The following is a 14,290-nucleotide window of genomic DNA, read 5'->3' as shown; positions in this document are numbered from 1 at the left end:
GCCTGCCGCCGCCGGTATTTTTCCCATCGTAGCCAAAGCCTTCGCTTCCATCCGAAGGTTTAGGATCGACATCAACATTCTTGTCATCATCGCCGGTAATTTTCTCCTCTTCCACACGTTTAGTTTAATTCAGTTCTGTGATTATTTTTTTTATTTGATTTGGTTGAAATGTGATTTTTTTGTTTTTTAATAAAACAAAAAAAAATCAAAATATAAATCAATATTAACAAACCAAATAAAAAATAACCAAATTAAATCAACCACGTATGTATATTTTTTTAACGTTATTTATTCACACAACGACAAATTAAGCAAAGATAGAGTTTAAACCAAGATTACATACATTACTTTATACTATTGTTTTTATGAGAACAAATCGATTGGGATCACGGATTTTGTCAAGTATGAGTCGAGATCGACGTGTAATATATATATATATATATATATATATATGGTAATTATTAGAAGCAGAGATACACATGCATGTGCCATTTGCATATTTACCAAAAAAAAAAGAGATGCATATGTATGCATGAGGGAGATTTTTGGCAATTACGGTCAACGTAAAAAATATTAATTTTTAGTAATTATTTTTTAATCATTTTATAACTTGTATATCTTTTTCCTCCGTCCTTTTTTTTATTTGTGTCCCAACAAAGAAAAAGGAAAAGAAAAAAAGCTGTTTTCTTTACAAAGCAAAAAATTGAACAAACCCTTTTCTTGAAATGAGAAAGTGTTATATTTTTCTTTTATGCGTAAGAAACAAGTACGTAAATTATAATAGTTACTATGTTGTTTCCGAAATTAGGAAAAAAAAAAGAAAATCAAAATTGGTAGTCTTTTATATATTTACGTAAACTTCAATTAAATTAAATTTATAGGTTATAGAAAATCATATTGTTTTTTATTTTATAAACGATTGGAAAAAACATATGAGATAACTCAGAAAGTAAATAGAGATAAAGCAAAAAAAAAAAGTTTTCAAAAGAAAACAGGGAACAAAATTATGATTTATTTTCTTTATAAAACACCAGAACCCCTTCTCAGTTTTGTTTGGATTCCACTTTCATTTTAGTTCGGTTTCGATTTATGATATGAACATCATAATATTCTTATTCTATAGAATAGTCATTTTCTAACGTTTTCTATACATATATAACTTAAAATAAAACGTTTTAATCGATAATACTAATAAAATAACACCTTTTGTCAAAAAAAAAATATATGAAATGATTTCCTTTTCTGTAAATTTAATTGCCAACAAGGAAATGTGTAAGAACTCCTTAAAGGATATATATATATATATATGTATAATATTCGATGGGAGAAAAGGTAGTTAGGCCATATCAGGATGTGATGTCCACATCAGACAACACTTTCTTTCTTTTTTCTATTGCACCCTTTAGATTTTTTTTTTTCTGTTTTTAAAATTATTATTTTTATTATTTAATTTTCAAAATTCTTTTCCCTTGTTCATTTTTTTTCAATTAATTTGTAACTAATGATAGTAATAATTAAATTGCGTGTTATGTGCAATGGAAGGAAAAAAAAAGGGTAAAGGGTTTTGTTTGCTTCTTCTTTACAACTAAAAAAAGGTATAAAAGAATACTTGGAAGTGGAACTTTGACTCACATTGAATATTAAAGCCATCGGTTATATTGGTTTAGTTTAATCTGGTAATTCCTCGTTCAATTTATTAAAATATGTTATGAGTTGTATTAGTCTAGTTTAGCGTAATTTAGTTTGGTTATTGTTTGTTTGAATTATTATATGTGATGGGTTATATCAATTTAGTTTAATTTCATTTGTTTTAATTCGGTTATTTATGGTTTACTCTGATTAGGGTTTATTATACTATTCTTTGTTTCTCCCTATATATTTAAAAGTGTCTCCTTAAAATATTTAAGAAACTATTTCCGAATGGATAACTTTGCTTAGATATTTCAATACCAAAGTCGATTAGCCATAATTGAAGAGCAATACAAAGGGGAAGTGGTTAATGAGTTCGGTTCAATTATGTTCGGATTCGGTTATTTCGGTTACAGAAAAACTATAATTATTTGGTTTTTATATCAATTTCGGTTCAGTTCGGTTTTATTTTTGTTCGAATTCAGTTTTTTATTAATAAAAACTCTTTTTTAAATAAATTTTTGTTTTTTTCGATTAATTTTTTATTCGTATCGCTTTAGTTCAGATTTGTTTTTTTTTTCGGAATCTAGAGAACTCATAATTATTTGGTTTATATCACATTCGGTTCGGCTACAATTATGTCTTTAAGTTATTTATTTAATTACCAAAATGGCCGTGGCCAAAAACTTTAAAAGAAACGAAAGAAAGGACCGAAATCTTGAATCTGAATAGGAACCCGATTCTGTGAGGAATCTTGATCAGATCGTGATGATGATGCCTCTTTTGAGAAAAGCTTGATACAAGTGACTTCTGTGACTAGAGGTTGAAATGCTTTGAGTTGGCTAATCCTCTGCCATTGTCTTCAACAGTTGTCGCAACAATTGCTATGAAAGATTACACAGAATCTGCTGCAACCGTGTTCCTGTTCACCATTGCTGAATGGCTCGAGTCCAGGGCCAGTTATAAGGTCCGACACCGCCTCTTCGATTCATTTTCGGTTTCTTTTTCCCTCCAAGAACAAGTTTCAAATTGAATTTTCTGCAAACCCTTTTTGTGTACAAGTAGAAAGATACGTCTAATTATCGAATTTGCAGAGGTTTTATATAGGTTTCTGAAGTACAGTTTGCGTTGCAGGCAAGTGCAGTGATGCAATCTCTGATGAGCTTAGCTCCACAGAAGGCAGTGATAGCTGAGACTGGTGAAGAAGTGGAAGTGGATGAGGTAAAGATAAACACTGTTTTAGCGGTGAAAGCCGGTGAAACTATACCAATAGACGGGGTCGTGGTTGATGGAAACTGCGAGGTGGATGAGAAAACTTTGACGGGCGAAGCCTTTCCCGTGCCGAAACTGAGAGATTCTTCTGTTTGGGCAGGAACCATGAATCTGAACGGTAAAAAGGCTTAGACTTTCGATATTCAGACAAAAGCCCCCTTTTTTTTGCAGGTTTTCTTCCGATGTTTTTGATCTTTTCTACGGCTTCTTGAAGGTTACATAAGCGTGAAAACCACTGCTTTAGCCGAAGATTGCGTGGTTGCAAAGATGGCAAAGCTAGTGGAAGAAGCTCAGAACAGCAAAACACAAACCCAGAGGTTTATAGACAAATGCTCTCAGTACTACACTCCAGGTTAGTGTAAGAAACCCATAGAGACATATAACTTGTAGTTTCCTTCTTTTCTCCGACATCTTATCGAGTTTTCACGTTTCTTGTTTCAGCTGTTGTCATAATATCAGCTTGTTTTGCCATTATACCCGTTGCTCTGAGGGTCCGAAACCCGAGCCATTGGTTTCGGTTAGCACTGGTTGTGTTAGTAAGTGCATGCCCTTGTGGGCTTCTCCTCTCCACACCAGTTGCCACTTTCTGTGCACTCACAAAGGCAGCCACGTCAGGACTTCTGATCAAAGGAGGAGATTATCTCGAAACCCTATCCAAGATCAAGATTGCTGCTTTCGATAAGACCGGAACCATCACCAGAGGCGAATTCACCGTCATGGATTTCAGATCTCTCTCCGGAGACATAAGTGTTCACAGCCTTCTTTACTGGTAAGAAACCACACTCCTGACCCAAGAACATCTGGTTTGTGGGTTTTGTTCTGGTGTCTGAATCGTATGGAATATGATTTCAGGGTTTCGAGCATAGAGAGCAAGTCGAGCCATCCAATGGCTGCTGCCATTGTGGACTATGCAAAATCCGTATCGGTTGAACCTAAACATGATGCAGTGGAGGAGTACCAGAACTTTCCAGGTGAAGGAATCTGTGGGAAGATAGACGGGAAAGACGTTTATATCGGTAACAAAAGGATAGCTTCAAGAGCTGGATGCTCAACAGGTGAATATTCGAGTTCTAACTACCAGCTTAGACAATGACAACGCAAAACGTGAATCCAGAAAACAAAAACGTGTTCCGGATTCATGCTTCCGTTATCAGAAACTTTATGTGATGTTGTTTCGGTTTTGTCTGATCATTTCTGTGTGGTTTCTTCTTGGTTGCATATACACATCTGAAGTTTCAGACATTGAAGTTGACAACAAAGGAGGGAAGACAGTTGGATACATCTATGTAGGAGAAAGATTGGCAGGAGTTTTCAATCTTTCAGACTCTTGTCGAACCGGAGCAGTTCAAGCGATGAAGGAACTTAAATCTTTGGGTGTTAAAACCGCAATGCTGACCGGAGATAACCAAGATGCAGCCATGCATGCCCAAGAACAGGTGAAGTTTAATGGAGTTTTTCTTTGTAGGACTAGGGAGAAAAACCCTAATTTCGGATACCCGATATGCAATCGTTAACCAACAAACTCCATGTTCGAAACAGCTAGGGAATGCTCTGGAGGTTGTTCATTCAGAGCTTCTTCCGCAAGATAAAGCAAGAATCATCGAGGAGTTTAAGAGAGAAGGAGCAACCGCCATGGTAGGGGATGGACTGAATGATGCACCGGCTTTAGCTACTGCAGATATCGGAATCTCCATGGGAATATCTGGTTCTGCACTCGCAACTCAAACCGGGCACATCATTCTCATGTCTAATGACATCAGAAAGATCCCGGAGGCTATAGAACTAGCAAGAAGAGCTAGCTGGAAAGTTATACAGAACGTGGTTCTGTCGATATCTATAAAGGGAGGGATTCTTGTTCTGGCTTTTGCAGGTCACCCATTGATATGGGCTGCAGTTCTGGCAGATGTCGGGACTTGCTTGCTTGTGATCCTCAATAGTATGTTATTGCTAAGAGGGAAGCACAAACCTGTAAGCAAATGTCACAGGGCTTTTCCTTCTGTTAAAGGTGATGATCATCAGGACATAGAGACAGGCTTGTTGGGAAAGAGCAGAGGAGATGAGCATTGCAGTTCAGGCTGTTGTGGTAAGAACGACCAAGAGAATGAAGTGAGACTGGTTGAAGGGTTACAAAGGAAAAGCGGGTTTGATCACTGTCACTCTGGTTGTTATGACAAGAAGATCGAAGATGATGTCAAGCTCATGAAACAGAGCTGTTGTGCTCAACCACACGATGATTTCGGACAAGCCCTGAAAGCAAAACATGAAGGACACAGTGACTCAGGCTGTTGTAAAGACAGAACTCAGAGCTCATGCCATAAGTCTGCTCATTCGGAGAAGCACCACCAAATGAAGAGCAGCTCAGGTTGTTGCGGTGACAAGAACGAGAAGGCGAAAGAAAAGATCGTGGGAAAGAGCTGCTGCGAGAAACCTCATGGCCACGTGAAGAGTAGTGGAGACAACGGGTCTGGTCGTTGCGAAAAGGAAGAGATCGAGGACAAGATTTTTGGGGACAAAGCTAAGGAAAAGGTGGACGGAAACTGTAAATCTGGATGCTGTGGAAAGAAAGAGAAGGCTGAGGAAAATATCGTGACTGATCTTGAAAAGGGTCTGCAGATAAAATCCGAAGGAAACTGCAAATCTGGATGCTGCGGAACAAAAGAGAAAGCTGAGGAAAAGATCGTGACTTTGAAAAAGGACCAATCAGATCTTGAAAAGGGTCTGCAGATAAAGTCCGAAGGAAACTGCAAATCTGGATGCTGTGGAAAGAAAGAGAAAGCTGAGGAAAAGATCGAGACTTTGAAAAAGGATCAATCTGACCTTGGAAAGGGTCTGCAGGTAAAGCCCGAATGCAAGTCTGGATGCTGCAGCAGCAAGCACGAGGTGGAAGAAGGCCACCATGAGAAAAACATTCAAGAAGCTTCTGCCATGAAACCTGTGCTTAAGGACGAAAAGAACTGCAGGCCAAGCTGTTGTGGAAGTAGTAAACCAGAGATGGAGAGAGGTTTGGGCAAAAGCTTTTGCTCAAACCCTAGTGACGAGAAATCCGAGGAACAAAGCTGCTGTCTGGAGAAGAGCATGGATGCTTGCAGGACCAACTGCGAAGGCAACGAGAAGCAAAACAATGGCGGCGGAAAGTGCTGCAGAAGCTACGCAAATCAGTATTGCGGACATGGCCGCCATGTGCGAGCTTTTGGAAGCTTGACAGAGATTGCTATTGAATAAGCTGAGTTCTTCTTAGCATTGATCATGTTATATTCATGCTTTGATCTTGTAAGCAAGAATGCCCAGAAATGTATTTACAGTCACGGGCGATAAGTATAGGTTTCATCGATGATGGCAATGCGCGTGGTAGTAGACTAGTAGTTATCAATTTTCTTGGTAATTTCCGACATGTTATGCTCTCTACTTTACCTCTTTAGACGGTTGGTGATGATAGATTGTAATTGGGTTTTAAGCCCAATTGGAACCCTAAATCATAAAGCCCAGAGCAAGTATTCACAATACGCACGTGGATGATCACGTGTCATTGCTCGATTTCTTCTCCGACAGAACAGAACAATGACAGACATTTTTTACTTGTAACTGTGATTCTTCTAGAAGTCTGATAAAGAGTCAATTCCAGATTTTTATCATATGCAGTAGCTCTGCGAATACGTTTCCGTTCTTGAGCTAAGCTTATTGCATGAGCGTCATCAATGGAGGTTATGTCGAGCACAACGAGCGTCTCCTTAGATTACTCAATGTGTGCAGAAGAGCTCCTTCGCTTGCGAGAACCAAAGCCCTTCACGCGCTTACCATCACGTTACATTTCTCCTTGCATCAGCCCGTCTTTGTCGGCAACAACATCGTCCATATATACGCATCGCAGGGCGAGTTTTCGTCCGCAGCCAAGGTATTCGACAAAATGCCTGAGAGAAATGCTGTGTCCTTTAACACGATGATCGGTGCGTATAGCAAATGTGAGGATGTGGAGAAAGCTTTTGATGTGTTCTCTGACATGAGAGCTTTTGGATATTTGCCAACTCAGTCTACAGTTGCCGGGTTATTGTCCTGTACGTCGTTGGATCTTCGCGCTGGGGTCCAGTTGCACGGTTTGAGCTTGCAAAATGGCTTGCTTTGGGCAGATGCGTTTGTGGGTACTTCTTTGCTATGCTTGTACGGGAGGTTTGGATTACTGGAAAATGCGACACGGGTTTTCGAAGCCATGTCCACCAAGAGCTTGGTGACATGGAATTCGATGATGTCTTTGTTGGGACAGAATGGGTTTATCGATGAGTCTCTGTCTTTATTCCGTGAGCTTGTTCGAATGCAGGCTTCTTTATCTGAGTGTTCTTTGTTGGGTGTTTTGTCTGGTTTATCAAGTGAAGAGGACTTGGAAATTGGAGAACAGTTGCATTGCTTGGGCGTAAAGAAAGGACTTGATCGTGAAGTTTCTGTTGTCAATTCTCTCATCAGTGCATATGGAAAATGCTGCAATGGACGCGCTGCAGAGAAAATTTTCGAGGAGGCAGTTTCAAGGGATACAATATCGTGGAATACCATAATTAGTATAACTGCCAAAAGCGAGAACCCTTTGAAAGCATTAACAATCTTCGCCAGTATGTCAGAGCAGGGAGTTTCGGCAAACGAGAGCACCTTTGTCGGTGTTGTAAACTCTTGCGCTCGTGTGGAGATGTTGAAGTTTGGACGCACAATTCATGGCATGGTGATTAAGAAGGGTTATGGAACTGATGTCTTTGTAGGGAGTGCTTTGATCGACTTATATGTTAAATGTGATAATTTGGAAGATTCCCGGCTATGCTTTGATGATATATGTGAGAAGAATGTCGTTTCTTGGAATTCGCTGATTTCAGGTTACGCCGACAAGAACAGTTCTGAAGTCTGTATCTCTTTGTTCTTGCATATGCTTCGGCTTGGTTTCAGGCCAAATGAGTTTACATTTTCGTCTTTTCTCAAAACCTGTGGTTCCCCCGAGATTAAGCAGCTTCACTCTGTGGTAATAAAGACGGGTTACGAGGAAAATGACTATGTCTTGAGCTCCCTTATCTCATCGTATGTGAAGAACGGACTAATAAGTGATGCTTTGGTCTTGCATGATGGTTCTACCGCAAGATTTTTCGTGGCCCCTTCAAACATTATTGCTGGAATGTACAACAGATCGGGTCTTTACCTTGAATCTTTGAAGCTGATTTCAATGCTCGAATACCCAGATGATATATCCTGGAATATTGCCATTGCAGCTTGTTCGCGTGCCGCAAAGCACAGCGAGGCTCTTGAACTTTTCAAACACAAGCTTCAATCGCGCATCTTACCGGACAACTACTCCTATGCTAGCGTCTTAAGTACGTGCACTGAGCTTTGCGATCTTGCGGTTGGAAGTTCTATCCACTGCCTGATCGCTAAAACGGGTTTCCACCGTGCTGACGCATTCGTGTGCAACCTGTTGATTAACATGTATGGGAAATGTGGAAGTATCAGAAGTGCGGTAAAAATCTTTGACGAGGCAAGAGAGAAGAACCTCGTGACATGGACTGCGTTGATATCGTCCCTCGGGATCCATGGATACGCTCACGAGGCATTCAAGAAGTTTGGGGAAATGGTGTCTCTAGGGTTCAAGCCTGACCGGGTTTCTTTCGTCTCGATGCTTACCGTATGCAGGCATAGTGGGCTGGTAAAGGAAGGAATGGATTTGATTCAGAGGATGAAATCCGATTATGGAGTGGAACCAGAAATGGAACATTATCGATGTGGAGTGGACCTTCTGGTCAGAAATGGATACACGAAGGATGCCGAGAAGTTCATCGCTGAAATGCCATTCCCACCAGATGCATCCGTTTGGCGTACATTTCTCGAAGGATGCAAGAGATTCATCGTCGAAAGATAAACGGGCAAGTTTGCGTTGTAACAAGAACGGAGCGGGAAAAAAAGCTTGGAAACCAACAGAGCTGTAGGTCGAAATTTGAATTCAAACGGTCCAATGATGAGATCACATGCCAAGAAAGCTGCAACGAGATGATTCTTGATGTTTTTAGACCAAGAAATGCCATCTTTCTATGCAACCTTTCAAACTTCCTATGGACTGTTCAAATTTTCCTTTTTTAAATTTGAATTTGTATGTAATAATAAACGACAGAGAATGAAATCAATAATCATTTTATTTATTTGAGAGTCCCTCTCTTTAAGTATTACAACACCATTTCTAAACTCATCGGATTCTCCGTGTCATCTTTGCAATACCGACGTCTAGATCTAGGTTTTTTGTTTCCCAAGTCACTAGTTGAATTTGTTTCTCAACTAAAAAACATAGCACAAAGATATCAAACCGAGCTCAATTTGTGAACTGATTCATTGCCGGCCCATTTTTAAACGATAAAGACCGAAAATGATGATGAAAATATATATAACTTAGAGAAGAAATATGGGACGATTTCAGCTCTGATAAACTTGATTTATAGGTTCTGTAAATATTTATTTTCATCATTGTGATTACCAAATGATATTTTTGTTTTTAAAACATGAAAGCATGAGCCATTCAATGATGAGCCGGGCAGGGGTAGCCGCAGATGCAAGTGCCCGCCTTACCGCCGCGGTCGCAGTGAGCAACTGCCTTTGGCCCGTGCTTTGAATGGCACTCTTTATTGCAGTCTATTTTCCCACACGAGCCAAGCACTTCTCCACACGCCGAGCTCTCATCAACTGTATGTAATTCCATGTCACGTTATTACTATCATATACATATATCACACATTGATACACAAATTTATTTTTTTTTAAATCTAAATAAATACACAAAAACCGTCATAAAATTTTTAAACCACTTCCAAATACCACTATAATATGGTAGTTTTGAATGTATAAATTAAGAAAAGTTCGTGTATATTTTTGAATTTTTAAAATTCATTTATTTACAAATTCATATATTAATATGCGATTTTCTGTGCAAAACATAATACTGTATATATATGAGGAACGAGTGATGACGAGAAAGGACTCAGTGACTCACTCAAGACAGAGGAGACGAAGAGGATCATGAAGCAGAACGCTGCGGTCTTGCATGGACTCATCTTTCTGAATAAAACTTGAAAATCTTTTATTTGTTTTTTCTTTTCTGAATGTTTTTTATATGAACATATTATTGCTTGGATTGTGTCTTATTTATAGGCATTGGTAATAAAAGAAAAATTCCTTGGTGCTTGTTATGAGGTCCGATTCTTTTTTAATTGAAAAGAATCCTAAAGATATAATTTCCCTTTATTGTATTAATTAAGTTGTTCCAAGAGAAATATACAAATAACGGACGAGTAAATACATAACGGCTATTACATGCAAATCAGCCAAGAATCAATGGCCAAGATTCCCTACGGATTATCCATTAGAATATATACGCACACACGCCAATGCATTAAAATATTTGGTAGCATCCCATACATTCTAAAAATTAAACTAAACATAAATGCAATGGACCTCCATGTATAAAGAGGTGGACGAGTTTTGTCAGCCAGGGCTCAATAAAAACAATTCTATTTATATAATAAATTTGTTGTACAAATGTTTGACTTCCATTTAGAGATTAGGTGTGCAATTTTTTTTTTGTTAGTTAGGCTCACTACAAAATATTTATATTTCTTAAATTTGTTGGTACGTACAATTGTATGAATACCTAGTTTTGAGTTTTTTTAATAAAAAAAATTCGGATATACTTCCTTCGTTTCAAAATATTTGTTATTTTATATTGTTTCACATTTTTTAAGAAAATAGATCAAAAGTCACATATACCCTTATTTGATGATAAAAACAATGCAATCATTAATAATGTATTGTAATTTGGTAAGGATAAAATTGGAAATTATTATAAAACAATGTCTGACATTGAAAATGTAAAACTACAAATATTTTAAAACATAGAAAATAAACTAAAACCACAAATATTTTGAAATGGAGGGAATAACAATTATGAATACCTCATGTAAATTTAAATGAATATGATCATTTATAACAATTAAAATATTCACATTTAACACACACGTTTATGTAAGTTTATTTTAGGGAACTTCCCAGGTCAACGAAAAAACCCTGTACTTTTTTCTTTACCAAAAAACCTTATACTCTATCATAGTAACCAATTAAACCCTGTACTTATAATTTATTAACCAAACCCCCCCCCCGCACCGTGAACGTTGTGACGGCTGAAATGGAACTAGTGACATGGCATAAACGGAGTTACTGACCCCAATCCACGTAGGATTAACTTGCCACGTCAGATAAAGCAAGCTTATAATTTACACAAAATTGTATTTATCCTGGGTGATAGCAGAAGAACGTGGAGAGATAGAGAGAGGGTAAGAGTTTCCATTTGTAGGGGTTTTCTCTCCAGATTTTTCAACAGATTTCGAGTAAACCTCGCATCTGTTCTATCTCATTTGGGTTATGTGCTATTTTTATCAAGTGAAGCGAAGGTAACAGGTAAGAAACAAGATTTGAGTTTCTAGGGTTTGTGGGTTGGGTTTGAAATATATTTGATTTCGGGGATTTCAGGCTTGTTCGGGTTCTATATTGTTGTTATGCGACTGAAAAGTAAAATTTGACTTGAGATTTTTAGAGTTAGGGTTTAGGGTTTGTCAAATTTCGGTTACAGCGGGCTGGTTTTGGCAGATTTAAGTTTATGGGTATTGTTAGAAATGTGTTAGAGATTCATCAGAGACTTCGATTTCGGTTTTTTTACTAAAAATACAGTACATGTTTATGTTACAGATTGAAAATAGAAGATGAGTTATGCGCGCAACAGAGTCTTCACTTTCGAATGCTCGACCAACTCGATCGGAACAATGGAATTTTACAATTTCGGTGTGAATGCGGACTACCTATATCAAGGAAGACATCGAGAACATACAAAAATCCTGGAAGAATTTTCTTTTCTTGTGACTCGCAAGAGGTATGTAATTTGTACATATTTTTTTTTCAAAAAATGATATTGGTTTCTTATGATTGTGTTGTTTTATGTATCAGAGAAATGGTTCTCATTTTTTTCAAATGGCTTGACGATGCGATAATTGAAGAGTTGGATGGTCTCCGTGATGAGTTACATGAAGTGAAGATGGAGAAGATGATGGATGTTAAGATGGAGAAGATGATGGAGAAGATGAATGTTAGGATGGACAAGATGAATCAGAATATTGAGAAGATGAATGTTAAGATGGTTGAATACAACAATGTTGTAGTTATGTTTGGTGTAGTTGTAATTGGTGTAGCTATGTTTTTTGGGTATTACTATGGATAATCCTATGTTTAGAAATGTAGAAATGGTAAACGAATCTTGGTGTAGTTGTGTTTGGTGTAGTTGTAATTGGTGTAGCTATGTTTTTTGAATTATGAATGTTATGTTATTGACCCTAATTGTAGTTATCAGATTATGAATGTTATGTTTTTGACCATTACACAAAGAAGATTACATTACGATATTAACATAACAGGTTTGTACAGGATACAAAAAAACCGGCACAACATTACAACTAAAAAAAGTCGGCATCCTGGATACATAGTTCAACAAAAAAATAGCCAACATCCTGGATACATTGAGTTCTATCAAAAAAGCCGGCACAACATTACATCCAAAACATTATCCAACTGTAGGTAGTGCATAATCATTTCCGTTTTTCTTGTCTTGGGATAGATATAATTTCCCTTTATTGTATTAATTAAGTTGTTCCAAGAGAAATATACAAATAACGGACGAGTAAATACATAACGGCTATTACATGCAAATCAGCCAAGAATCAATGGCCAAGATTCCCTACGGATTATCCATTAGAATATATACGCACACACGCCAATGCATTAAAATATTTGGTAGCATCCCATACATTCTAAAAATTAAACTAAACATAAATGCAATGGACCTCCATGTATAAAGAGGTGGACGAGTTTTGTCAGCCAGGGCTCAATAAAAACAATTCTATTTATATAATAAATTTGTTGTACAAATGTTTGACTTCCATTTAGAGATTAGGTGTGCAATTTTTTTTTTGTTAGTTAGGCTCACTACAAAATATTTATATTTCTTAAATTTGTTGGTACGTACAATTGTATGAATACCTAGTTTTGAGTTTTTTTAATAAAAAAAATTCGGATATACTTCCTTCGTTTCAAAATATTTGTTATTTTATATTGTTTCACATTTTTTAAGAAAATAGATCAAAAGTCACATATACCCTTATTTGATGATAAAAACAATGCAATCATTAATAATGTATTGTAATTTGGTAAGGATAAAATTGGAAATTATTATAAAACAATGTCTGACATTGAAAATGTAAAACTACAAATATTTTAAAACATAGAAAATAAACTAAAACCACAAATATTTTGAAATGGAGGGAATAACAATTATGAATACCTCATGTAAATTTAAATGAATATGATCATTTATAACAATTAAAATATTCACATTTAACACACACGTTTATGTAAGTTTATTTTAGGGAACTTCCCAGGTCAACGAAAAAACCCTGTACTTTTTTCTTTACCAAAAAACCTTATACTCTATCATAGTAACCAATTAAACCCTGTACTTATAATTTATTAACCAAACCCCCCCCCCGCACCGTGAACGTTGTGACGGCTGAAATGGAACTAGTGACATGGCATAAACGGAGTTACTGACCCCAATCCACGTAGGATTAACTTGCCACGTCAGATAAAGCAAGCTTATAATTTACACAAAATTGTATTTATCCTGGGTGATAGCAGAAGAACGTGGAGAGATAGAGAGAGGGTAAGAGTTTCCATTTGTAGGGGTTTTCTCTCCAGATTTTTCAACAGATTTCGAGTAAACCTCGCATCTGTTCTATCTCATTTGGGTTATGTGCTATTTTTATCAAGTGAAGCGAAGGTAACAGGTAAGAAACAAGATTTGAGTTTCTAGGGTTTGTGGGTTGGGTTTGAAATATATTTGATTTCGGGGATTTCAGGCTTGTTCGGGTTCTATATTGTTGTTATGCGACTGAAAAGTAAAATTTGACTTGAGATTTTTAGAGTTAGGGTTTAGGGTTTGTCAAATTTCGGTTACAGCGGGCTGGTTTTGGCAGATTTAAGTTTATGGGTATTGTTAGAAATGTGTTAGAGATTCATCAGAGACTTCGATTTCGGTTTTTTTACTAAAAATACAGTACATGTTTATGTTACAGATTGAAAATAGAAGATGAGTTATGCGCGCAACAGAGTCTTCACTTTCGAATGCTCGACCAACTCGATCGGAACAATGGAATTTTACAATTTCGGTGTGAATGCGGACTACCTATATCAAGGAAGACATCGAGAACATACAAAAATCCTGGAAGAATTTTCTTTTCTTGTGACTCGCAAGAGGTATGTAATTTGTACATATTTTTTT

The 14,290-nt window shown here is 37.1% G+C and overlaps 2 protein-coding genes across 3 annotated transcripts in view; both read left to right on the top strand.

The window, feature by feature from the left end:
• Positions 1–6,402, top strand: part of LOC104819965 (cadmium/zinc-transporting ATPase HMA3) — an 8,725-nt gene extending 2,323 nt beyond the window's left edge. Inside the window, exons 4-11 of one of the 2 annotated variants that reach the window (XM_010550291.1) lie at positions 1–95; positions 2,499–2,596; positions 2,764–3,019; positions 3,116–3,253; positions 3,343–3,670; positions 3,754–3,956; positions 4,135–4,337; positions 4,441–6,402. The exon at positions 1–95 is cut by the window's left edge and continues 9 nt beyond it. In XM_010550291.1, the coding sequence (XP_010548593.1) occupies positions 1–95; positions 2,499–2,596; positions 2,764–3,019; positions 3,116–3,253; positions 3,343–3,670; positions 3,754–3,956; positions 4,135–4,337; positions 4,441–6,123 (3,004 nt within the window). In that variant the 3' untranslated portion in view covers positions 6,124–6,402. The remainder of the gene's footprint in view (positions 96–2,498; positions 2,597–2,763; positions 3,020–3,115; positions 3,254–3,342; positions 3,671–3,753; positions 3,957–4,134; positions 4,338–4,440) is intronic. The other variant, XM_019203215.1, reaches the window with a different exon arrangement.
• A 141-nt stretch (positions 6,403–6,543) lies between these two features.
• LOC104819964 (pentatricopeptide repeat-containing protein At3g58590) lies at positions 6,544–9,031 on the top strand. Its single transcript, XM_010550290.1, has one exon. The coding sequence runs from the start codon at positions 6,584–6,586 to the stop codon at positions 8,783–8,785; it is 2,202 nt and encodes a 733-aa protein (XP_010548592.1). The 5' UTR covers positions 6,544–6,583; the 3' UTR covers positions 8,786–9,031.
• The last annotated feature ends 5,259 nt before the right edge of the window (positions 9,032–14,290 follow it).

Source organism: Tarenaya hassleriana, unplaced genomic scaffold (genome assembly GCF_000463585.1).
Source record: "Tarenaya hassleriana unplaced genomic scaffold, ASM46358v1 Cleome3, whole genome shotgun sequence".
NCBI classification, from domain to species: Eukaryota; Viridiplantae; Streptophyta; class Magnoliopsida; order Brassicales; family Cleomaceae; genus Tarenaya; species Tarenaya hassleriana.
This window is presented reverse-complemented; position numbering and strand designations above follow the sequence as displayed.

Excerpts from the sequence above, each read along its gene's own strand:
- LOC104819964 (XM_010550290.1), top strand. The coding sequence starts at position 6,584 with ATGAGCGTCATCAATGGAGGTTATGTCGAGCACAACGAGCGTCTCCTT.